Source organism: Neopsephotus bourkii, unplaced genomic scaffold (assembly GCF_033783945.1).
Source record: "Neopsephotus bourkii isolate Nb327-2 ecotype Australia unplaced genomic scaffold, CSIRO-AGI_Nbou_v1 NB_1542, whole genome shotgun sequence".
Lineage (NCBI taxonomy): Eukaryota > Metazoa > Chordata > Aves > Psittaciformes > Psittacidae > Neopsephotus > Neopsephotus bourkii.
Window position 1 is genome coordinate 5,552,897 of NW_026902018.1, and position 22,939 is coordinate 5,575,835.

At 38.2% G+C, this 22,939-nt stretch overlaps 2 protein-coding genes across 4 annotated transcripts in view; one reads left to right on the forward strand and one right to left on the reverse strand.

Annotated features, from left to right (window-relative positions):
* The window catches only part of PI4KA (phosphatidylinositol 4-kinase alpha), a 56,990-nt gene that overhangs the window by 5,856 nt on the left and 28,195 nt on the right, over positions 1-22,939 (forward strand). Inside the window, exons 7-19 of one of the 2 annotated variants that reach the window (XM_061370799.1) lie at positions 546-612; positions 1,671-1,819; positions 2,422-2,487; positions 3,443-3,539; positions 3,927-4,118; positions 4,821-4,921; positions 5,638-5,767; positions 6,537-6,669; positions 7,390-7,485; positions 8,121-8,304; positions 8,476-8,579; positions 9,515-9,683; positions 12,042-12,092. In XM_061370799.1, coding sequence (XP_061226783.1) covers positions 546-612; positions 1,671-1,819; positions 2,422-2,487; positions 3,443-3,539; positions 3,927-4,118; positions 4,821-4,921; positions 5,638-5,767; positions 6,537-6,669; positions 7,390-7,485; positions 8,121-8,304; positions 8,476-8,579; positions 9,515-9,683; positions 12,042-12,092 — 1,539 coding nt within the window. The remainder of the gene's footprint in view (positions 1-545; positions 613-1,670; positions 1,820-2,421; positions 2,488-3,442; positions 3,540-3,926; positions 4,119-4,820; positions 4,922-5,637; positions 5,768-6,536; positions 6,670-7,389; positions 7,486-8,120; positions 8,305-8,475; positions 8,580-9,514; positions 9,684-12,041; positions 12,093-22,939) is intronic. The other variant, XM_061370800.1, reaches the window with a different exon arrangement.
* Positions 13,177-22,340, reverse strand: SERPIND1 (serpin family D member 1). 2 transcript variants are annotated; one of them, XM_061370805.1, is made up of 5 exons: positions 22,217-22,340; positions 19,334-20,205; positions 15,215-15,488; positions 14,098-14,242; positions 13,177-13,679 (listed from the first exon to the last, which is right to left on the reverse strand). In XM_061370805.1, exons 2-5 carry the CDS (start codon positions 20,187-20,189, stop codon positions 13,488-13,490), a joined length of 1,467 nt encoding a protein of 488 aa, XP_061226789.1. In that variant the 5' UTR covers positions 20,190-20,205; positions 22,217-22,340; the 3' UTR covers positions 13,177-13,487. The 2 variants fall into 2 exon arrangements, with proteins under 2 accessions (XP_061226789.1, XP_061226790.1); XM_061370806.1 differs by lacking the exon at positions 22,217-22,340 and adding an exon at positions 21,684-21,701.

Consider the following 22,939-nt stretch of genomic DNA (forward strand, 5'->3'; position numbering starts at 1 on the left):
TTGATTCCACAACTGAGTTTCAAAATAGTTTTTAGTTTCTGAGCTACAGAACAATCAGTGACTGTTAAATTAACTGTACTAATAAGTCTTCACATGGAACAATTGGCAAACACTGTTCTCTGTGTTGTGCAGAAACATTATGATATATATCTGTGAATTTAGGAAGATGGCACTTAATGGTTAAAGTCCTCAGATGTGCTGAGGATACATGAGCTCCCTTTGGTTTCAGCAGGAGCTGTGGATGATGTTGTTTTAGGGGAAAAATGGACTCAGGTGCTGGTGTTAAAACCAGAGATTGTTACTAGCATGGTTTCATATAAGACATGAGTTATTCTTACAGCTTCCTGTTAGTCAAAAGCACTGAACTGGCTTTTTTTAACTTCCCTTTTTTGGCTGGAAGGGAGCTGTTTGGTCTGGCAGTGAGTAGTTCCTCTTAGTTTCGCTTGAAGCTGTGATCCATTATAAAATGTACAAACCATTCTCTGGAAGATTTTTCAATGTTTTATAAGTAGTTTTTAAGTAATGGCTTTTTTGTAATGTTTCAGGTTAGTCCTGAACGTGGAATTCCCCCTCCCAGCTCTCCTGGAGGATCTGCAATTCATTACTTTGAAGGTAAATTATTTTGCAAAGAAATGGTGTGTGATTCTGGGGTTTTGTTACTGTTTATGGAAAATTAAAAACAAAAATTTGGCCTCTTTCTATGCCCTCTGGAATTCTTACAGTAATTCTCTGGTACATGCATGCTAGGATGCTAACAAATTTTGGGAGATAAAGACAGTAGGAAATTACTATTAACACGAGTGGTTTCCAAGCTTATTTGTTTCTGAGAGACATCTGATTTCCTTGCTGCTTGGCTGTGCCTAGTACTGAAGAGCTTAATTCAACTAGGCCAAAAATATTTCAGGAGATTAGGCAGAGTAGCTTTGAGGAACAAGTGTGAATATTGTGCTTCCCAAGACAACGGAATTGTTGCCTTAGGATCTGGAATTTTGAAACGTTTGTGGCACATTGTATAAATCTAAAACAACTGCTCCATATGAAGTAAATGTGACATGGGTCATTGTGTAAGACGTAGTTATTTACTGCTGTGAGAAATGATAAAGGATAAACCGGGATGCTCACTAGTGTGTGTTAATTGAGATCATACAAGGCAGAAACATGAAAAAATTTCATGCATTAATATACAAATTCTTAACCTTTAAGTTTTGGTAGAGCTCTAGCTGTGAGCTCTTACGTCAAAGCAGGGCTTGAAAATAAGCTGTCGATCACAGAATCAAGTGGAGGAGCTCTGCATCTGAGATGTTTGGGGATCTCTGGTTTTGTCTGGCCCTTTGAGGGTTTTAACAGTTTGGGCATTCTCTGTTTCTGGGTTTTCAGGTTAATGGACGTCAGTAGTATGGGGAGACTTCTTGTCAGCATTGTCTCTGACATGGACACAAGTCATTGAAATGAATTCTTCCATTGTGTAAACTTCTAATGAACAAATGTATTTTTTCATCATTTTCTGTCTTGATTTGCCAGTAGATTAGCTGAAATGTGCCTCTTCATAGTTGCAAGTTAAAGACTGTGCCTGTGTTGGAAATAGCTCTTTAGTAGTGACTGAACATTACCAGTAAATAAAGTTAATACATCCTCTCTTTCCCTAATCTTCTATTATTTTTTCTGATCAGGTTCTTATCTTCCTGATGGGAGTGCACTGGATCCTGATTATTATTTCTCTACAATCAGTTCCAGCTTTTCAGTTTCTCCTCTTTTCAATGGCATCAACAATAAAGAGTTTAACATCCCACTGGAAATGCTCCGTCAGCTGTTGAACATGGTATGTGATGCATTCTTATGAAGGCTGCAGTGAGTTTGCATTCTTGATATTTGTGCTAGAAATCCTTGCAGTTTAAGCTTTTAGAATTGCAAATAAAAAGGCTGTGTTTGTCTCTCAAGCTTTGTGTAATGTTATTTTTCTGGCATTTAACAAAGTGCTTCAATAGCATTCCTAAAAGCTCTCATATAAACCAAGAAGAATTTGTAAAATCAAATAAATTTATGTCAGTGTCTTCCTGTTTGAATCTTGCAGAGCACTTGATCTGAGATAACTTACATACTGCTAGTTACTGAAATAGAAGATTGAGTTTTGCTGTGAGAATGAGACCCTTTCCTGAAAGGGTTTAGTTGCTGGGAACTCACACAAGAGATAAAAACTACTGCCTATATTTGCTTCCTGCAGCAGCTATTTTCAAGCAGCAACAGAGGCTCAAATGTATATCTTCTTCTTGCAACCAGAAATTCTTGTAGCCTTAATTTCATCTGACACTTTGCAGTCAAGTGACTTGTTTTCTGTGCAAGGGCAAAGTTGTGTTGCTTTCCTGTCTAGAGTCATCATCAGGAAACATCCTTTCTTTACTTTTCACTTTTTCTCCTCGATAGGTGAAACAGATTGTTGCGGATTCTCTGCTGAAGACCTTGGATGCAGTTGTAGCTGAAGTTGCAGAGGTGTGTTTTTAAATTCCTTTTTTAAAGATTTGTTTGTTGGTTTGGGTTTTTTTTGTCTTAAGAAAAAATAATTGGAAGACTGTTTCTTTGTGAAATTATCTTAATTTCCTGTTTGAACTGTTCTTTCAGTGGCTTAAGTGTAGCTTTGGACTGTGTAAAATGCAGGGGTGAAGGGGAAATGTCCTTCACTGACATAGAAGGAAATAGTTATTCTCTCTAAAAAATAAACTGTTTCTTACTTTAGCACTCTTATCTTACTCAGTTACAGCATTGGTTGCCCAAAAGTGGTTTGCAGTAGACTAAGGTCTTTATTGCATATTACAGTAACACTGTCTTTTTTTATCATGTGTTGGTTGTTTTCTTTTTCTGGCTTGGAAATCGCTGCTGCCTTCTTAGGTGTCATTTCTACAAGTTTAATAGTGTAAAGTTTGTGGACCTTTGCTTTCAGAGGTGACATACTTGTTTCTGTAGCTCTGTAAATCCTTGTTCCTTCCCTGGGAACAGTTCTTTTAACAGCCTCCACCACATTTTATGGAGTTAGCCTCATCTCCTTCTGGGTGTAAAGCTGTGATGAAAAGACTGTGTGTTCAGTTGTGCAAGAAAGTAACTTTGGTGTTTGCTCCAGCTTTCCTTTAAGTACTGCTGAGGTAGGCCTAAGTGGAGACAGGTTTCTCTCTTTGAGAATAAGAGGTTTAAGTCCTTTTTTCTTTAAGAACACTGTTGGAGCATACATGTGCTCTTCATATCAAAACAGTGAATCTTATTTGATGCACTGAATGGCTGTACTTTTCCTTTTGGTGAAAGTAGAGGGAGGAAAAGCTGTGAGGCTGCTTCTGGTACCTGTGTTAAATGCTTGCTTACATTGTGTAGGAGAACACGTGATTCAAAAAAGAAGATTTATTTATATAATGGAAAGTACTTTTGAATCTAGCAGCTTGTTTCCTTTCTCTTTCAGACGGGTGCTAGTACGGATCTCTATTATAAAACATTCAGTGACCCTCTTTATCTTGCTCAGTTTAAAATGCTGAGAGACACCTTATACTATATTAAAGGTATAGTGTTTGCATTGTTTTAATTTATCCTTCGTTATGTTTAAGGTCCAAAGCATTGTCTGCATTGTATTGAGTGCTTGAACATTGGGCTTTGCATTTCCTGGGAACTCTACATAGGCTGTAAAATTTGTATTCCAAAATGTTTCAATATAAAATAGGTCCTATGGAAATAGAACCACTAAAAAGCACTATTAAAAAGATTAATAGATAGCATTTCAGTTGTCTGCTCACTGGTGGACTTCACTATGAAATTTATCATGTAGTCAGGACAGAAAGTTCATTAAATAGTTTTATTTATAACTTAGCAATGAATTTTATATGCGCTGTCAATCTGATACACTGACTCCCATCCTTCTAGTACAATGCCGTTTCCTTTTATTTCTTTAGACCTTCCCAACTTATTTGTGAAGGAAATCCATGATTTTGTGCTAGAGCAATTCAACACCAGTCAGTCAGAACTTCAGAAAATCCTTCATGATGTGGATCGGCTGCACAATGAACTGAGTCCTTTAAAGCTGCGTTGTCAGGCTAATGCTGCCTGTGTGGATCTCATGGTGTGGGCTGTCAAAGATGAACAAGGTAATAAATGCTCTTCAGTCTCTGGAATGTCTGTTGTCTTTAAGTTGTAGAAATACTTACAAGGTCTGAGAATAGATGATGCTCAGAGAAATATAAAATCAATTTCAGCAAGATACTTTTTGTAGTTAGAACACAAGAGTAAAGCTTCCATCAAAAAGTTGTCAAATTAGTTGAGTAGGTAATTAGACATCTCTATAGAAATGGAAACAGAATCATCCTGTTCGCTTATCTGCAGGAGATGGTCTAATTGCTGCATTAGACGCAGCTGCTTATTTTCTAGTTTGTTTTTAATTATTGCTCTTAGTGTCTTACATGTTTCTCAGTAAAAATGATGTTTTTTCTTCATTGCTAACAGGACTGGGAAGCTCTCTCTCACTTTTTCTCTATTTTCTTATATAGTTTGTGCATGTGAAGGATTTTTTTCCTTTGAACCTTGCAGTACTTAATTTCTGTCATATATAAAGTACACTGAAAATCAACTTTCAGTACTGTCATTCTCTCAGTGTTTGGCAGAGCTGTTTGGTGCAGATACTCAGTTTCCAAAACTGTTTTAACAGGAGAAGGACTGAATCTCTTTGGGAAACTGTAGCATGAGAAGAGTGAAACTGTTAAATTTTAGAAATTCCAGTAAGCATTGGATTGTGTATGGCCTAATAATACATCTGATGAAAAATAAACCAGAAAAGTTTATCTTTATTTCAGGTGCAGAAAACCTGTGCATCAAGTTATCGGAGAAACTGCAGTCAAAAACCTCAAGCAAAGTCATCATTGCTCACTTGCCACTGCTAATTTGCTGTCTGCAGGTCTGTCTTTACAGTATTTGACATTACAGTGATAGTTGTGGGAGAAGAACACTTTTTATCTGCTATTTGTGTTACTTCCCATGAATGTGTTCTACATTTGGATTTTAGAGGTCTGTTGTGGAAACTAGAACTGTAATAGAGCAGTGCTTTCAAAATTCTCTTAGCTCACCTACTTCTTGAAGAATAATATTCATGAGGGTTTTTTTACCAGTATTTAATTTCTGAAATATTTGGCTTCTTAGTCCATTAGATAAACACTTCAAATACTGGGACTGGCATATTACAAGTTCTAAGACTAAGGCTTGGTTACTCTAAATTTTGTCATCTTATTTGGCACTTACTCATAGTCTTACAAATGTGGTATTTTCCACCACATAGTAAACAGTAAAGTTACCAGGATTCCAACATTCTTAAATGTTGGAACTTGTCCTGTAACTTTCTTTTTTTAGGGAGTGCCGTTCATTTCATCTTAACTCCTGTGGAATCACCCAGGAAGCGAGCAGCAGTGACTGGCGTGATGCACTCTAGAATCTGAAAGAATTAGAGGCTTAAAATGCCTAAATCTTCTCCTAAAAACTGAACCCCTCAGAACTACATGTAGTTCGTTTTGCCTTGGGTTGTTTTTTTCCTACTGAGCTGAAGTTGCAATCTTAACAGTTGAAATAAAAATTGTGCTGTTTTATTCTAAGTGTTGTATTTTTGTTTTTCTTTTTTAGGGTCTAGGACGTTTGTGTGAGAGGTTTCCTGTTGTGGTTCATTCTGTCAATCCATCCTTGAGAGACTTTCTTGTGATACCTTCCCCGGTGCTTGTGAAACTTTACAAGTATCATAGCCAGTATCACACAGGTAAAGGAGAAAAGGCCGCATTCCAAAGGACATGCGAGTGGTTGCTTTCCAGCTTACATGCTTTTTGATGCTTTTGGATATTTTGTATAGGAGGAAATGGAGATGATTTTTGTGGGGTTTTTTGGAGGTGGAGAGGAGGAATGCCAATCACATTCTGATACAGCTGTATCTAAAGGCAAGCAGCGTGTGTAGAACTACATTTTATCCTAGTAGTAATACTGCTGAGCATCTTTTGCTGAAACTCAGCACTTCTGTCCTGAGTGAGATCACCACCTAAAGAATGTTACTGCAGTATAGAAGGCAGCTGTTAGGTCTCTCCAAAGCCACTTTTTCTCCAGGCTGAATAAGGCTGTGTTCCTCAGACTCTCCATATACCTCCTCTGCTCCAGCCCCATGATCTTCCTAATGACATTTGGCAGGTTTTTTGTTGTTGTTTTAAAATTATAATATCATATTATGGTTTAAAAGAGAATAATGTTCAGTTTAAATCACTTGCAAATGCAAAAGCAGAATTGGAATTCTAAAGCAGAACAGGTAAAATGGTAACTGAAGGTGGCTAACTTTAGGAATAATTATTTAGAAATAGTTAAATGCAGTAATATCTGGTGCAGGTAGTGACAACACGTGCACTTCCAGATTTCTTCAGCTTAATTTTCTAAGCTGTAAAATAGTGGTTTACACTCGCCAGATATTGCTGTGCCTGTGTGCTCTCATCTTGGGGAAAAAGGGTATTTCACATGGTGTTGATCTCCGTACTCTCTGTTCTTAGTAGGTGGCAATGACATCAAGATTAGTGTCACCAATGAGCATTCAGAGTCCACTCTAAATGTAATGCCAGGCAAGAAAAGTCAACCATCCATGTATGAGCAGCTGCGTGACATTGCCATAGACAACATCTGCCGGTAAGAGAGATTTGCACCATGTTGGAATATGTGTTCTGTTTGCCTACCAGAAAAGCATTATGACCATTGGGAAGATGCTGCTCTGTGCCTCTGGTAAAGGCTTTTTGCCTTTTTTGATCATGACTTCATTTTTGTTTGGACACAATCATGGAATGGTTTGGGCTGGAAAGGACCTTATGATCATTTAGTTCCAGCCCCGCACCACATCTCCAGGTTCTGTTTGTGTCCACATTGTAAAATTACAATTTGGTCTCATTGTTTTGCTTCCCACATATGTAATTCATGCAGTCACCAGTTCGATATTCAGTGGGTTTTTGTTTTCTGCTTTGATTGTCGTGTTAAGTGAGCCTCTGTAACAGGATTGTGAAGCACTAAAATGTGGGCAGTGTGGTGATTATTATTCTCTTGTAGACAGCTACAGAGAGCTGGAGGGAAGACAAATAGCTGGTGACTAGAGATAAGGGACTGAAGTTTCTAAAGCAGTGGGTTCTGAGTTTACCTTATTGCTTATTCCCCTCTTCATTGTTTCTGGAGAAAACAGTGGTAGAAACTGATCGGTATTTAAAATACATCTGCAGTTTTCATAGGCAGGCAGTTCTTCAGTATACCTCTTTTCCCTTCTACCTGTAATGTGTTTACAGCAGTAAAAAGTGAAATGTTTCACTTATGCATATTTTTTTTCCACTGTTCCAGCAGGTTTTCTGTTTGTTGTTATTTCAGGTGCTTGAAAGCTGGCTTGACTATAGATTCAGTGATTGTTGAGGCCTTCCTTGCCAGTTTATCTAACCGTCTGTACATCTCTCAGGAGAGTGATAAGTAAGTTCTCCGTCATCAAATCAATTTTTAATTCACTTGGTGAAGCTGAAGCTTACTCTAAGATTGATGTACAGGCAGCTTTATTTTAGAGTTAAGTATCTCTGTGATTAGTGAGCTTGTGTGGGGTCAAGATTTTCCCATGCAAACCTTTGCAGAGCTTGTGCTCTCATTTTCATACTGAGAGGTATGGATTCATTTTTATCTGATTCATTATTCAGCGTGTCACTTGTGGCATTTGGCTTGCTTCACCTTTAAGAGACCGGCCAACCAAGAAACTGTCAAAGGGAGGTCCTATAGTAGCTGGTCTGACTGTAATATCTGAAGTGTCTTGCAGATCACTTTTACCTCTTTTCGGTGTTGTTTCTAGAACAGTTTGTTCATGGATTAGTGTGGGTTTCTTGGATAATGCGTTTGTGGGGGGTTTGGGGGTTTATGTTTTATTTTGAAAACCAGCTTGTGCAAGTATATCTCTAATATTAATGTTAGGAGTAGATGGGTATCAAGAGTGTTCATATTAAAACTGTTTGAATTTAGTATGTCAGCTGTCTCTTATGTGAAAGGTAGCTGTGCTTGGAGGTCTTTAACTGTTGAACAGTTACGTGTACGGTGGTTTTTGTTTATTTGTTTTGTAACAGGGAAGCTCATTTGATTCCTGACCACACGATTCGTGCTCTAGGACACATTGCAGTGGCACTGAGGGACACCCCAAAAATGATGGAACCCATCCTACAGATCTTACAGCAGAAGTTTTGCCAGCCACCTTCTCATCTTGATGTACTCATTATTGATCAGCTGGGCTGCTTGGTCATCACTGGAAATGTAAGGAAAAAACTGGCTAAGAGAGGGCCAGTTCATGATCCCTTTTCTTTATTTTGTTATGTTCATTTTACTTTATTATGTAAAATACTGTGTTTTACAGGGTGGTTGTTTAGAGAGATTGTATTCAGTAAGCTTTACTCACTGATTTGCTTGTTTGGGTTTTTTTTACAGCAATATATTTACCAGGAGGTGTGGAATCTGTTTCAGCAGATCAGTGTTAAAGCCAGCTCAGTTGTTTACTCTGCCACAAAAGACTATAAGGATCATGGATACAGGTAACACTTAGCTGCGTCCCTGAATTGTATGAATACTACGTTGATTTCCTTTATGCTACTTGAGTGATTTTCACATTTTTCCCACTTTAAGTTTTATAACCAGGTTATAAATAGCACTGCTTTTTTTTTTTTTCCTTTGGTTTTGAGAAGTAATGTATTATTTAAAAAACAGTAGCATTTCATAATGTGGAGATTTATAAAAATGGTTTTCACTACAGGTAGTATTGATTTTTTCCTTTTCTAAGGAGTTAAATGTTTGTAGATGGTTGTACCTTATCTGTAACCAGAGTAATTAATATCTTAGCCTAGAAAAGCTGATGATGTTCCACTGGGTTTTGTGTGTGAGTGGTGGTTTTGGTTTTTAATGTGGTCCCAGTACATGTTAGGGTTTAAATCCAAACCATTAACAATTTAATGCTCAGTATCTTAGTCTGCATTGTAGTGTCTGTTATAACTAAAGATTGTCACTGACTTTGTTGATAGTTGGGGTTGGCTGAGTATCTTTTAATGTAGTACGTGAGTAATCAAGGATACTATTCCTTCAGTACATTTTAGCCTACTGTCTGTCCCAGTGTAATCTCAGCAATCAGAACTCACCCTAGTTCTGATTCTTCCATTTAAGAGCTTTCCCAATCTAGAAACACAGCTCTCTGCTGCTTTTCATCTGTAGCTGTATCTGGTACAGGAAAGTAATTTCCTTTTGGCTGTAATAACATCATAAAGAGACAAAGCTTACAAATAATTTTTCATTTAAATACTGATTGCATTTCAGTCATTAGTGATGTGCTACTCATAGAAACACCACCACCCAAAAAAATGGCAGTGAAAGAATGGCAGCAGCCTTGTTACAAGAGTTACTATCAGCATTATAAAGAAAGCACTGAAAATACAGAACTTTGAGGAATTGCTTGTTCATAACTGTTCTTTCTCCCCAGACACTGTTCTTTAGCAGTCATTAATGCCCTGGCTAACATTGCTGCTAACATTCAAGGAGAACACCTTGTGGATGAACTACTGATGAACCTGCTGGAACTGTTTGTTCAGCTTGGGCTAGAAGGAAAGAGAGCTAGTGAGAGAGCAAGCGAAAAAGGACCGGCACTGAAGGTCAGATGTTCGCTGGTTTTAACTGTAAAAACCTCACATGTTTGATAGTGATTTTATATACAAAATATACAATTTTATGTTTCAGTAATTCAAATGTGTTTGTACTGGTAAGATTTTGTCACTGGTGTGGTTTGGGAGCTGTTCCTTGCTTCTTAGGGCAGATAGGTAACACTTCTGTTTGAAATAGGTACATTTTCCTAGTAGTGAAAGGAACAATGTGGTGCTTCTTTGTAACCTATTTCCGCCCCACCCCCCGTGCATGCTACATTTTAATAGTGCTAAGTTCTTTATTCCTTTATGGGAAGGGTGAACTCTTGGTAAATCCCTTTGAAATGAGTCTGTTTGCTTTGAAGATAGACTGCATTTAATCAGGGACAGCAACTGTTTCTTAAAAGGGAGCTAACACATGTCTAGAATCTGCTTTTCAGGAAGTCTGTGGTGGAAAATCTCTCTCCATGGGTTTCATTGTTTCTTTTAACTGCAGATAAGCAAGTTGCAATTGTGAAGAACATACTGTAAACATTGGTCTAAAATGATGCTTCTAAATTAGTTTCCTCTCTCCTCCTTTCAGAGATACTCTTTCTCTGAGTTTAGGAGTCACTATGGGAGACAAACTGCTGCAGTGGATTAAAGCTACCTGCAAACAGAAAAATACATGATTGATTTAACATGGATTTGAGCTAGGAGGCAGTGTTTCTTTATGATAAAGATACTGATAGCAGTTTTCACTAGAACACTCTTCACTCAATGTAGAGTAAAAGTTCTGAAAGGTATTCTGAAGACTGGGTTACTTAATTTTCTGGAAGAGGTCAAGGAGCTAAAACAGTACCCATGCTTTGCTCCCAAACATTCTTTCATGGTTTGCTATGTCCTTGCTTCTCAGTATGCCTTTTTATGGACTTAAATTTGCTCACTAATTAGTGAGCAAATTCAGTGGCTTATTTTTTTCTGTGTCAGATTGGATTTTTCAATCATATAAGTGGCTTCTGAGAGACTTGGGGTTTTTTGGATGTTGATGATAGTTAACACAGATGTCCCTCGAATATGCCCAGGGATGGGATTCAATGCGTCTTCTTCATCCTCAGTGCCATAGATTATCATAAAGAGGCTGATCTCCAATTCTGTAACAAAAATGCTAGTAGAAAAGTGAGTTTTCTACACTTCTATTGATGTCCTATGCTGGGTTCTTGCCATCAGCTTGCACCTGAACTCTGCAGCAGTTTGTCATGTGCAGTGGGCTGTCCTGATGCTAGCAAAAAAAAATACAGTGACTTTTTCCAGTTGTTCCTACCCCTTAGAGAAACTCGAGTGCTGTTCGAGTCACTTCAGAAATATTTAAGGGTCCATCTTTTGTTTTGCTTTATCTTGGACACTACAGTATCATTACTGTTTCATCTGAGGGCTGTTTGGCTTTGTTTTTCTCTCTTGCCCTTCCTTCCTTCTTCCTCTTTTTAATTGCTTCCTTCTGGTTTACTCCACTTCATGCAAAGCTGTACTCTGTTAGTGTGTCTGCCTTGCCTCTGCCCTGCGGGACCAGCGGTTTCTGTAACTGGGTTCTTACAAGGGGAAAGGTGGAGAGATCTCTACCTCCCAAATCCAGTATGTAGGAGTATGGGAGGTAGGGCAAGACCTCAGAGAGCTCTCTGAGCATGGTTATCTGTGCTGTCACTGTTCGCCTCATCAGAGAACATGAGAGACAATGTCCTGTATGCAGTGAATGTTTTCAGTTCTCAAACACTGTATTTAGCCAAGAGCAAAACCTCTTGTATAGAGTACAATTAGAAAGGCCTAAGAAGTCAAAGGAAATATGTATTTTCCTTATGCTTCTATTTCAATGGAAAAAGCTGCTCCTACTGCTTAAATAAACTCTTGAAAACTGTGTCTTTTATAAACTTGTCAATTTTTGCTTCATTTTGCAAGTCAAATGAGACTTAGTAAACATTTAACACTTGTCTATGGCCACCCATTTAATATCAGCATTTTTCCTGTAGCTGTTGAATGCCAGAATAGATGTGATATCAATGAATATTCCCCCCCATTTTAGCTAAAGGCATAATACCTAACTTCCAAACGTAGACCTTTTGCTGGGAGAGAGAAAAAGAATCCCAGTAGTCTGTGAGGAGTCCCCTGCAAAGCTTTGCTAAAAGACTCCAGGGTGTGCCCTGAGGAAGTCCTGTGGATTTCTAGGATGCTCTCTTGATCATCTCGTGCACATCTGTTTGCAAGGTATAGAGTTGTAATTGGCAATACATGTTTTCATTTGCATAGACAGTGGGAATGTGTGATGTCTTGTAGCAGGTATTGTAGAAATGCTTTTGATGTTTTAGATGTTTTGATAATTTCCTTTTACCTTTCCAGGCCTCCAGTAGCGCAGGGAATCTGGGAGTGCTTATTCCTGTTATTGCTGTGGTGAGTATCCAATGATTGGGTTGTTGCAAATGGAATAATATTTCTCATGTGTGTCAAATATCAGTGCTAACTCATGGTCAAATGGTTTGATTAACTAGTGCAGAAGTAAGCATCCAAGAGAAATATAGTATTGTGAAATGATATTTCTTGCTCTGATAGGTGGGAAAACAGTTGTTTGTTAATGACGTATTTCAAAATGCCTAATCTTTGGTAATTCAGGATTATTAAATTGTTGCTAGTTGTGAATTCAAGAAATTCATCAGCTAAATAATACTGCAGGGGCTGTTTCTTTGAGTAGTGTTTGGCATGTAATCATTCCCTGCATAGTGAGAAAAGATCGGTGCTTGTTAGAGGCATTGTAGAAGTTATGGAAGCACTTTCCTGTTTGAAATCTTTATTGATAATATATCTGTTCTGAATAGGTGGTGATAACTATTTTTCTTAACCAATGTGACCTTTAAATGGAGTCAGATAGTGCCAGAATCTGAAGCAAGAGTTAATGGTTACATTATGGTGGTTGAAGCAAATATTTGACTTTCTTGCACAATGTATGAAGATCATGAGTTTTGAGCAGTAGCTGATTTGCTCTTCTGCTTGACCTCTTTCCCTTGAATAATTTCTGCTACTTAAGGTCTCAAACCCCCATATTTCAGATGCTGCAGCTCAATTAGTTCTTGATAAAATAATTAAATGTAGGGCATGAATATTTAATCTTACGAATATGCTTTTCTTTTTGAATATAGATAATAAAATGTGTATATGGATACTAACGATCTCTGTTGTGAACCTTCAGTACTGAAAATTGTACCCCACAATGATGGGCTTACAAGGAAGCACAATGTGAGGCAGTAGAGACAAATATCTGAGCTTCCTATTCAGTATCAGCTCATCATCATCCTTCATCTAATACTGATATTTCACTGGCTGTCCTATTAAAAAGCTTTGTGTATAGGGTGAAGTTAGAGAACGTAAAACACCCAGGAGAGGTTTTGGTTTCTGAGACTGGTCAGGTATTCAGGATTTCCTTATACCTATTTATTATAAAGATACATCCTAGCACAAATTTAAAGCTAAACCTCAAGAATCCAGATAGTCTGAATATTTTATTGATTACATTTTATACACTGAGGAACACAAAATGTAAGTTACTTTGTGGTAATTTTGTTTTAGTACACTTGTTTCAATACATGGCACTAACCATTTTAAATTGCAGTCAAATTATCTACTGCTACAAGTCCATTCATATAAAACTACCTGTAGGTAATATATTTTCTTTTGATACCAGTGGCTTTTATATTAACTAACATGGCAATAAAAATTCCTTTATGATACTGGTATATTAGCATGTAGTTATACAGCCCAGGTTTAACAGTGTTTTGGAGATCTTCTCTGCTTTTAGGATTGGGCTGGGTTGACAACTCTGCCCATGAACAGAAGGCAGCTGGTACGATGTTCATAGATCAGAAACAAAAAGGGGCGGTCGACAATGAAGCGAATCTGAGTAGAAAGAGGCATGAACCCAACGTTGGTTATTGCTCCAGCCTCTGTGCCTTCCTCATTCACAGTTATTGTGCCTTGATGGTTGAACTGTTAAAGCAAACAATAAAAAAGGGGGTAAATAAACAAAAATGAAATTGAGGCTCTCTTAAGCATTCTCAAATGATCTGCTCACAGCCTTCCCCCCTGGCTCCATGTCATGCACGTGGCTCCCTTGTGACACTTTCTGGTAACTTTTATATGGCAGCAATCCTTTGGTTTTGGTCTGTGAACAGGACTATTCCTGACTGTCCATAATACTTGTGCCTTTGACACCTGGTTAAACATGTACTTCATTATACGAGTACACAAGTGCATACAGAGAAACCCACATCCCCCCTCTGTCTTCCAGGAAAAATGAGGAAAAAAATGCTATTTTAGCTTACTGTGAATTGTTTTTACTGTTGTCATGTTTTCAGGTGATACAGTTGAATCAGAGAGGAAATGAAAAGAAGAGAGGAGTAAATACCCGGTCAATGGTGACTTTCTCATCCGAGATACCAGAGTAGTCGCCTTTGCCATTAAACAGGTCTTCTATTCCCATGGATCTCAGATATCCAATCAAGTTATAACTCTTCTCCAGCTTAAATTTAGGCAGAACCACTTCTCTTGTTCTAGTCAAAATAAAACCAAAAATGAAAAATCATTGAGAAGATATTTGCATAACTCCTCTGCTTTAGATACCTGTTGTGGTTTGGGTTGTTTGCTGTCTTCAGCAAGCAGGACACATAAGTACACGGGACTGCATAACCTACTTTTACTTTCAAATCTTGGAAATCATTACTTTCAAGCTGTGTATTTGAAAAATAATTCCCCTCCCAGAACTGTTAGTTTGTCAGTTTGGTATTTCACTTGCAGTGATTTACAGTATTTATGTGTATAAGGTACACAGCTTTGAGCAGTTCAGTGCATGGTTGGATATGCTTCTAATAAATGTCCAACTGTCAGATTTTCTGGAGTACTAAATTGGAGATTTGTCACTTATTGTATACAAGAGAATTAGGTTGGCTTCCTGAATAGCCCATCAAATCTGCCCTTTTTATCTTTCTATCAAGTCTGAAGACAGATACCACCCAGTCTGTCACCTTGCACAAGAGAGGCTGTATAATTTTTTCTCTCCCATAATTGTGATGTCTGGGGTTGATGACTGAATGTGTGCCTTTACTCAACAGATGTGTTGAAATGCACAGTGCTGAAATGAGCATAGGCTGCTTTCCATGCGATGGTGATTATTCTGCACAAATAACCTGTTGTTATCGTACTCCTGGTTTCCCTCCTCATTGTAAACTTCATCAGTAAGAGGTTTTTCTTTAAATCTACAACATTAAATTCTTAATAGAAACAATTTTGGAACTCTGTTAGAATTTTCCATCTCAGTCATTGTTGATTTTTTGACAGCATTTAAATTCTGATTGATCGCTGGTCCTAATTTGTAATTCAGTAAATCCATCTTTTGGGGGGTTTTGTTTAAGTTTAGCAGTTTTAATCACAATATCATGTTACCTTCTGTGCTCTTTACTTACCCTTGTCAATCTCATCAAGAAAACACACTAAGGCTTTAACAAGATGTGCTTTTCAGCAGATACCTGTTTGTCATGCTCTTCTGCCATTTTTCCACCACTTGAGGTGTTATCTGCTTTTCTAGGGCTTTCATGCCTGAAAGTTTGTGTGGAAGTACAATCAGCATGCTGATGTTCCCCACGAACGGGAGCTGGATCACGCCGCAGTCTAGCTCAGGGTCTGCAGCAGCTAGGAAGTTCCCTTTAGTCTGCATCATAGGGACCTTTATTGTTTGCTTCTCATTCAGTCGGAAGCTCCTCTTCATAGTCATTTCCACTGGAAACTTATTCTCCCAGGTTCCTGTTAATACAGGGCAGAAGGCAGATAAAAATACCCAAGATCCTTGTTTAATAGAATATTCTTAGAATTAAGAGTTTACATTAAGTTTTAATTAATGTGCATTGGGAATTACTGAAGGAGATTGTTAATTTCAATTAAGAAGTTTTAAAGTGACTTTAAAATTCCTGGGGTTTTTAATATAACATTTGTCTGATTTGAGTGCTTTGAATTACAAAAGCAAATGTTACTCAAACTGCAGATCTGGAAGAGGTTGGTGTGTACTATTGTCTTGCTATGAGGAACCTAGACATTACAAAGTTTAAACAGATGGAAGATACTTGGCAGCGTTTGCACCTAGTGGAATAGCTGGAATAACTGACACAGCTGTATTTTCTGAGATCTGATACTTGAAACCCACACTGAAGCATGTTACTGGGACCTCAAACTAAGTAATGGCTGCTTTAGTTTTGCATAAAGTTTTAAAAGAGATGCTGAAGGCATTACCTTGACTTAATCCATTCAAGCCAATTAACTTTCTGTTTTAACTCATCCTGAGGAGTTTCTTAATGACCCAGATCAATGTGATTTCAACACATCTGCAAGAGCCTTTCATCTGACAGGTTTATGCCCAGAAAATGCAATTCACTGTATTTTGCAGACCAGAAAGTTCATCAAGGTTTGAAGCTTTCTATGTGAAGATTCTTTGGATACCCCAGATATTTATTGACTGTGTAGAAGAAGGTGCTCTTTTAAAGCAGTATTCTTACTGATATTTCTTTAGAACCATGGCTCTGGAAAGAACATTTCTTCCTTCATGGGCAGACAAAGCTAGAATTTTATAGTGGAAATAAGGTTACTGATATTTCCTGTTAAAACTCTGGATTTTAGGTCACCATTGGCAGATGAGTACATGGGGAATGTGGCTGCAACTGTGTGGAGAGGCTACAGCTTTAACCTTGCTTGGTAACCTTGTTGTTAAACAGTTGCAAGTAATTTTGAGATCCGTAATCTGACTTTGCCAAATCGAAGTAACAAAAAAAGCCTTTAGTCCAACTTTAATTCTAATAGTTTCTTCGTATGTTGGGCTGATAGGGAGCAGTTTGAGAAATGATCAGACTGTGGTTAATGTTCTGAAGGGAATGGGGTGTAAAATGGTTTATCTTGTTCCCAAACAAATTGTCTCGCTTTAGGAATATCCAACATCTCATCTTGCTGTTCTTCAGGGAACAGAATTCACAGTCAGAGGACTCTTACCTAGCAAATGACATGAAGCTGCTGTGTACCAGGGGAGCTTCAGCAGCACTGTTACCACCTGAGGCATGGGAGACTTCTGTCAGCTCTTCCTAGCAGAAGAGAGGAGCTGGGGAACTTTTTTCTTGGGTTCAGCTTTGCAACTGTATTTGTCTTGTGATAAAACACAGTTCTCCAGGGGGAGGGAGGCTTGTGGCCATCTGGGGTCATCTGAAACCACATGGCACTCTGACTTTTATGACTTCTTGTTTTGAATCTTCCACCAAGATGTCTTTGGGACCCACCTGCAGTGGCAAATGTTGTCTCCACTGATTGAATTCTCTCTTGTGTTCATGATTAGGATCTCAGAAAAGTCATTTTGGACCTGTCAGAACCTGTCAGTTCTCAAAAGCTGCTGTGATCTATCTTGGTTAAAATACCCAGCTCCTACTTCATAGGAAACTCATAAATGATTGTTCAGGCCTTGGCTAATATGGTTTAGAGCGAGGTGTCCCTGCCCATGTCAGGGGGGTTAGAACTTGATGATCTTAAGGTCCTTTCCAACCCTAACTATTCTATGATTCTATGATCTCTGCAGAATGGAGGGTAGATCTCAGCTGGAGGTAGATTTGACACCTAGACAAGATAAAACTTGCTGCTTACCAATGTGAATAGTTTCCAATAGCTTCTTGATGGTATTTAATATAAGGGGAGCCTGAGGCTTCATGGTGTTTGGCAGGTATCCCATTACTCAGTTACAGTTACTCAGCACAAGCATCACTTGTACTGAGCATCTCTGTGTATCTGAGAATACTCATAGGTTTCTTAGCTCTGAGAGTTTAACAGAGCTTGTCTGCAATGGTGCAATCAGTGTTAATATTGTAAATGAAAATATGTGGAGAAAAAGCTAGGATGTTTAGGAGGACTAGTGGGGAAACTGGGAATCCCAGGAGCAGAACTTGCTTTTAAAAAGTTCAGTTCTACTCAAAATAGAATTACCAAGAGGCTGTCACTCATTAAAGAATGAGAGACAGAAATAAAGAAAAGATCTTTGAGGTTTGGAAATTACAGTCTTCAGCAGACACCACCAAGGGAACTTGATCTAACAGGACTTCATGGACAGAAGAAAAAGCCAAAAGTCTTTTTGATCTTGGTGACTCAAGAGTTCCAGTACTAAAACTGTTTAGTTTTGGTGGAGTTTTTGTGGTTTTGAGATAGCAGAAGTATTTAATAATTTCAGACTAAAGCAAAAAGGTACTTTACATTTTAACAAATCATGAAAAAAATTATTTGCATTTCACTTTGCATTATTCGTTTCTTAGGATGGTCTAATGGACAGTACAGCCATGTATTTGGTAAGATATAATCATCAGAGGTGTACTTAAGGGTATGAATAAGTCCCTTTTGGATAGTACTTCAAAATAGGGGAATATTTGGTTCTTATGCTAATAACTGCATCAGATCTTTTAAAGAGACAAGTGGCATTATTCGAGGAAGTAACACCTTGCAAGTGAGTGGGAAATGGTATGTTTCATTAGCTTAGAGGAATGGTATTTCTATAATGACGTCCTTCGAAGGTGTAAGACAGCCCTTGAGCATTTGTTTCCTGGAAGCAGGATGTAATTGACAAAAAGAAACTCCTTTATAATCTAGGGAAAGGAGTATGTTGTATTCCCAAACACTGTTATCCTTTTGTGCTAATCTGTCTTTCTTTACCAGTGTTTTAAGTCACTTTGATCTGATTATTATCTTAAACAGTCAGTAAGAGAATTTCCTCTTCTTCCTCAGTTCCTGTTGCACTGGCACCTCCCACCCCTGGCTCATTTAATACCGTTTAAAAAGTTTATTGAAAAATTCACAGACTTTCAACCTGAGGCAGAAAATCAGTGTTCAAAATTACACCACAGACCCTTAGTTTAAATGTAAAGAAACAGAAAATAAGGGTGTATAATAAGAGTGTCTTGTCTTCAAGCTGTTCAGGGATACATGTAGGAGCCCATATCAGCAGACAGTTTATGCTGAATTACTCTGAGTAGTGAATGTGTTTGGTTTTAGCTGTAGAATACTGGTTTGGTTATACTCCTCAGTCCCCTGTGTAGGCTTGTTGACAAGGGTCATGATCTGATCCTATGAAAAAAACCCATACTTGAAGCTGAAATTCCTTATGGTCATTCCTATGAATCTTGCATATTTCGGAAATGTTAAGTGTTTTAACTGAAATCTGTACCATTTCAGTGAAGCCAATAACTTGAAGAAGGACTGAATGTGACTAATAAATTGCACATGAATTAATACATCGCTGCCTGAGACTCCTACAAAGCTTATGATTTCTGGGGTTATTCTGCATTCATATGTTGTTTTTTAGTCTCACTTATAGTCTATAAGATTTTTGGATGTGATAAGCATTTGCTGTACTTGTACAATACCCATTAACTTCAGGGTGTGACTGGAACATCAGTGTCCTATAGAAAACTGTAAAAGTGGGCTAATAATAAAGATTCTTTTTAATGAGGGAATCAGTAGGCTTCTTTGAAGTGTAGTCTAGATTTAAGTTCAGATTGGGACTTCTACTGAAGTATGCAGTGAATTGCAAACTGAGAAAATCCATTGCTAAGATTGAGATAGCAGACTCTTACCTTTAAAGTAGAGACAGTTAAGAATCATCATCAATGTTGTAGGGTTTACATTCACAAGAGCTTCTTTTATTAATCCTTTGGTCAGCTTCAAGATGCGTTCATTGGTTTTAGTTATGAAGCTGGGATCTGAAAAATCAGCTGGTTGAGCATCAGCAAAGTAGTATGTTTTTGTATTGTTTCTGAAGTCATTCAGAATAGAAAAGTCCCTCTGAATATAAAGATCATTCACAGACCTCAGTGTGTAACCAAAGTTGCGCCTAAAGAGCCGATGAGTGAGCTTGCGGAAGAGGTTATGAACAGTCATGAGCTCATATTTGGTGCTGGCATTAATGAAGTCCTGAAAGCCAAGGACAGATAATACTTCCTGCTGAGTTTTACCCTTCAGACCCAGAGAAATCATAGCCATTGCAGTGGAAATACCAACAGGAGCCATGAGGATATTATCTGAAGAGTTGGTCTTTTCTGCCACACTGCGGTAAAGGTTGAAGCCAAAGTTTGCATTGAGGATATTGAGGCGCTGGATTCTGGTTTTGCCTTGGAATAGTTCAAGTATATTTCCTTGCTGAATTTCAGAAACTATGTATGGGGCAGCATCAATAATGTCACTGTAGTCGTCTTCACCCAGTATCTTGTCAAGATCTAGGTAGTCCTCTTCCTCCTCCTCTTCAGGAATCAAGTCATTAGTGATAGTGTTTTCTCTGTGGAACTCCAGTGGTAAATTTGGCATATCATATGTGCCATTTTCATGTGGCTGTGCATCTTTAAGGCTTTCAAAATGCTCAGTGAAGTCCTTGACTCCACCAAATGTGGAGGTTATGACAAGAGCCAGGGCAAGCAAATGAAACAGAAACTTCATTCTGACAGATCAAAACCTGGAAGACAACGTAACAGTTGAGCAGCGGGTAATTGAATTTTAGTTACCTATTCCCTAATTTTAGGTCCCTGCTGAGCTCTGTGAGCAGTGGGTCTATAGTTACCCTGTTTGATAGCATTTTTTTTAACGGAACAGAGCTAAATAGGTGGTTGAATCTGTTTTACTTACAGATCAGTCAGTAAAAGCAGTTTTGCTTACATGATGCCTCCATTCTGCCAAAGAATTGGTTGACCTCCTCACATACAAGTAGTTGTTATGGGCATGTTTCAGCAGTAACAAACTCATTACCTAAATTATGTGGAACTCTTTATTTATAACCCTGTAACACTTGAAATATTTACTAACTGTGTTACTAGTGTAAGCTAAGAATACGACATTAAGTTTGAGGATTCCAGCTTGATAGGAGGAGGGACTAGGCATCCACCACAGGAGCATACCAGAAGGCTGAGACGTACAGAAGAGTTAGAAAAACAGACATCCTGTAGCTACAACAAAAATGGGAGTTTTATGGGAGTACTTTTGGAAGAGCAAGGCTGAAATTTGCTAGAATAAGGGAGATCTAGGGAAGTAACACCAAACCTGGAGCAAGATGGGTATTTGCACTAAACACCCTTAGTGGGACTGCACTGTGGGAAGCGTTAAGGCATAAACATGTATCTTGGCCTACTCGTGGTGTAATTTGGTTGTGTAAACTCAGTGTCTGTGCATGCTTTCTGCAGCTGTATGCACTCATCTGCTGCTTTTATGAGAAATTGGCTTGATTCTTATTTTTTATTCTGTTTTGTGTCAGTTTGCTTTTCTGTAGCACTGCACAGCACGTAGGGCTCTCTGCTTTCTTTAGTCTGTGAAGTCCCTGTAAGTTCCTAATCAGAGATTTGTTTCTCTACATTTGGTGTTATCCCAATGGCAGATTTCTAACCTCACCTGATAATGTGTTTAAGTAGAACCTCCATTTTTTAAAGGAAAAGTTAATCTCCTTTTTTTATCTACTGAGTATTGGACCATTACATTTTTAAAGATATTTTTAAAATTGAGAATTATCTTAGATGTTTGTAATTTGAAGAGAATGAATCCATCTTACTCAGCTGTAAAGCGCTGTTCCAAGAAGTGGGTCTGAGAGACTTTTCGCCATAATATTGGGTTGCCATAATTACCGTGATCTTAAAAAGATATGAACAAGTATAATCCATTTCTGTGACAGTCGAATAAAGACCAAAATGTCAGTATTCATTAACTGTATCAGCTGAAACTGAAATGCCAAGGTCTTGGCTTCTGCTCAGACAGACTTCTTTAGAAAACAAGACTTTATATTCTGTTAATAGCACTTTTCGGAATAAAAAGGCAATTATTTACAATATAAATTAGAGCAATAGAAATGAAACAAAAATCTTATAAGGTGTTGATTAAAATGCTTTTTAAATTAGGAAATAGTCCAAAGAGCTGTTCTATAGGAGCAAAATAAATAGATATACATACCTGTACCTCAGTGAGTAAACCCAGTGCTTGAAAGAAAACATTTTCAAGCACGCTGTAGCAGGACTGAAGTAACTGAGCTAACAGATGAATATTCAAGATTCTCCCCCCAGACTCATTTGCCTGAAGTCCTGAAACAAGGGGATTATTATCCCATATTAACAAACTCACATTGTTTTGCAGCACTGAAGGATCCATAGAAGGTGCTCTTTAAATGGTTTTACCCTGTGACTGAATAACTCGAGTCAGTCTTTTTCTTACTGTTTCTTCATAAATTTATGCCTTTTTCTTTCCCCGCCCCCAGAAGTCAGGCCCTTCGGGCTGAGATACTCAGTCCAGTAACCACTGCTGAATGCTTTCTGCTTTTGGCATGGAGGAATTTGTTTTCTGTACTTCCCAACTTTGCATTCTCATCTTCACCAAAGTTCAGTTCCTGCTTAGCTGCACTAAGACAATGAAAGCTTGCCTCCACTCTGCAATATACGTGTCTTTGGTCAGATCTAGCTAAAATAACAGCAGATTAAAATGAAGCTTACCTTTAAGCCACTGTGCGGGAAGGATGTGTTGAATAGCTCGAGTAAGAGGAATGGCAGGGTTTAAAGCTGAACTTTGACGCTAGTTTTTTGTGTATCTCCCAAAGTAAACATTCTCTAAACCAAACACTGCTAAACTTACTTCGTCAGCCAAAATCCCTCCCTTGCCTGGTGATCTCTGCTGAATTGTATGTTGCTTGTTGAACTACTTTTATGGCTTTGCAGGTACTTGCTCACTTTTGAGGAAGATCTTTGAGCAAAACTTGCCGTGTATCTAAAGTTTCAAAGTCAAGCACGCACATAAACTTGACTGTTGCTGACCAGTAAAAGCCATGTCACTGCTATTTTGTGCTGAAATGGGGGGGGGCATCTTAGTGCAAAAATGGGCGTGGCCTCTGCTTGTGATGGTCAGGCTTGGTCTGTCAGTGCTACGTTTGTGTTGCACAAGCAACTTTTTACCATGGTGCCATTCACCAGCTTTTAAAGGGATTAAAGGGATTTTTTCATGTTTTTAAATGAGCAATCTGCCTCATGATTTATAAATACGCCCAAAGTTGGCTTTATGTAAGGTTTCATTGAAATACTGCTGGCTGAAGTACTGCTGGCTTTCATACCCCAAGGGAATTAGTGTACATTGAGAGAAAACTTTTTAAGCTAGACTAGAATCTAACATTTCCTTAATAAAGTTTACAGTAATAATATACATTCGTATTGAATAAAGCTGGC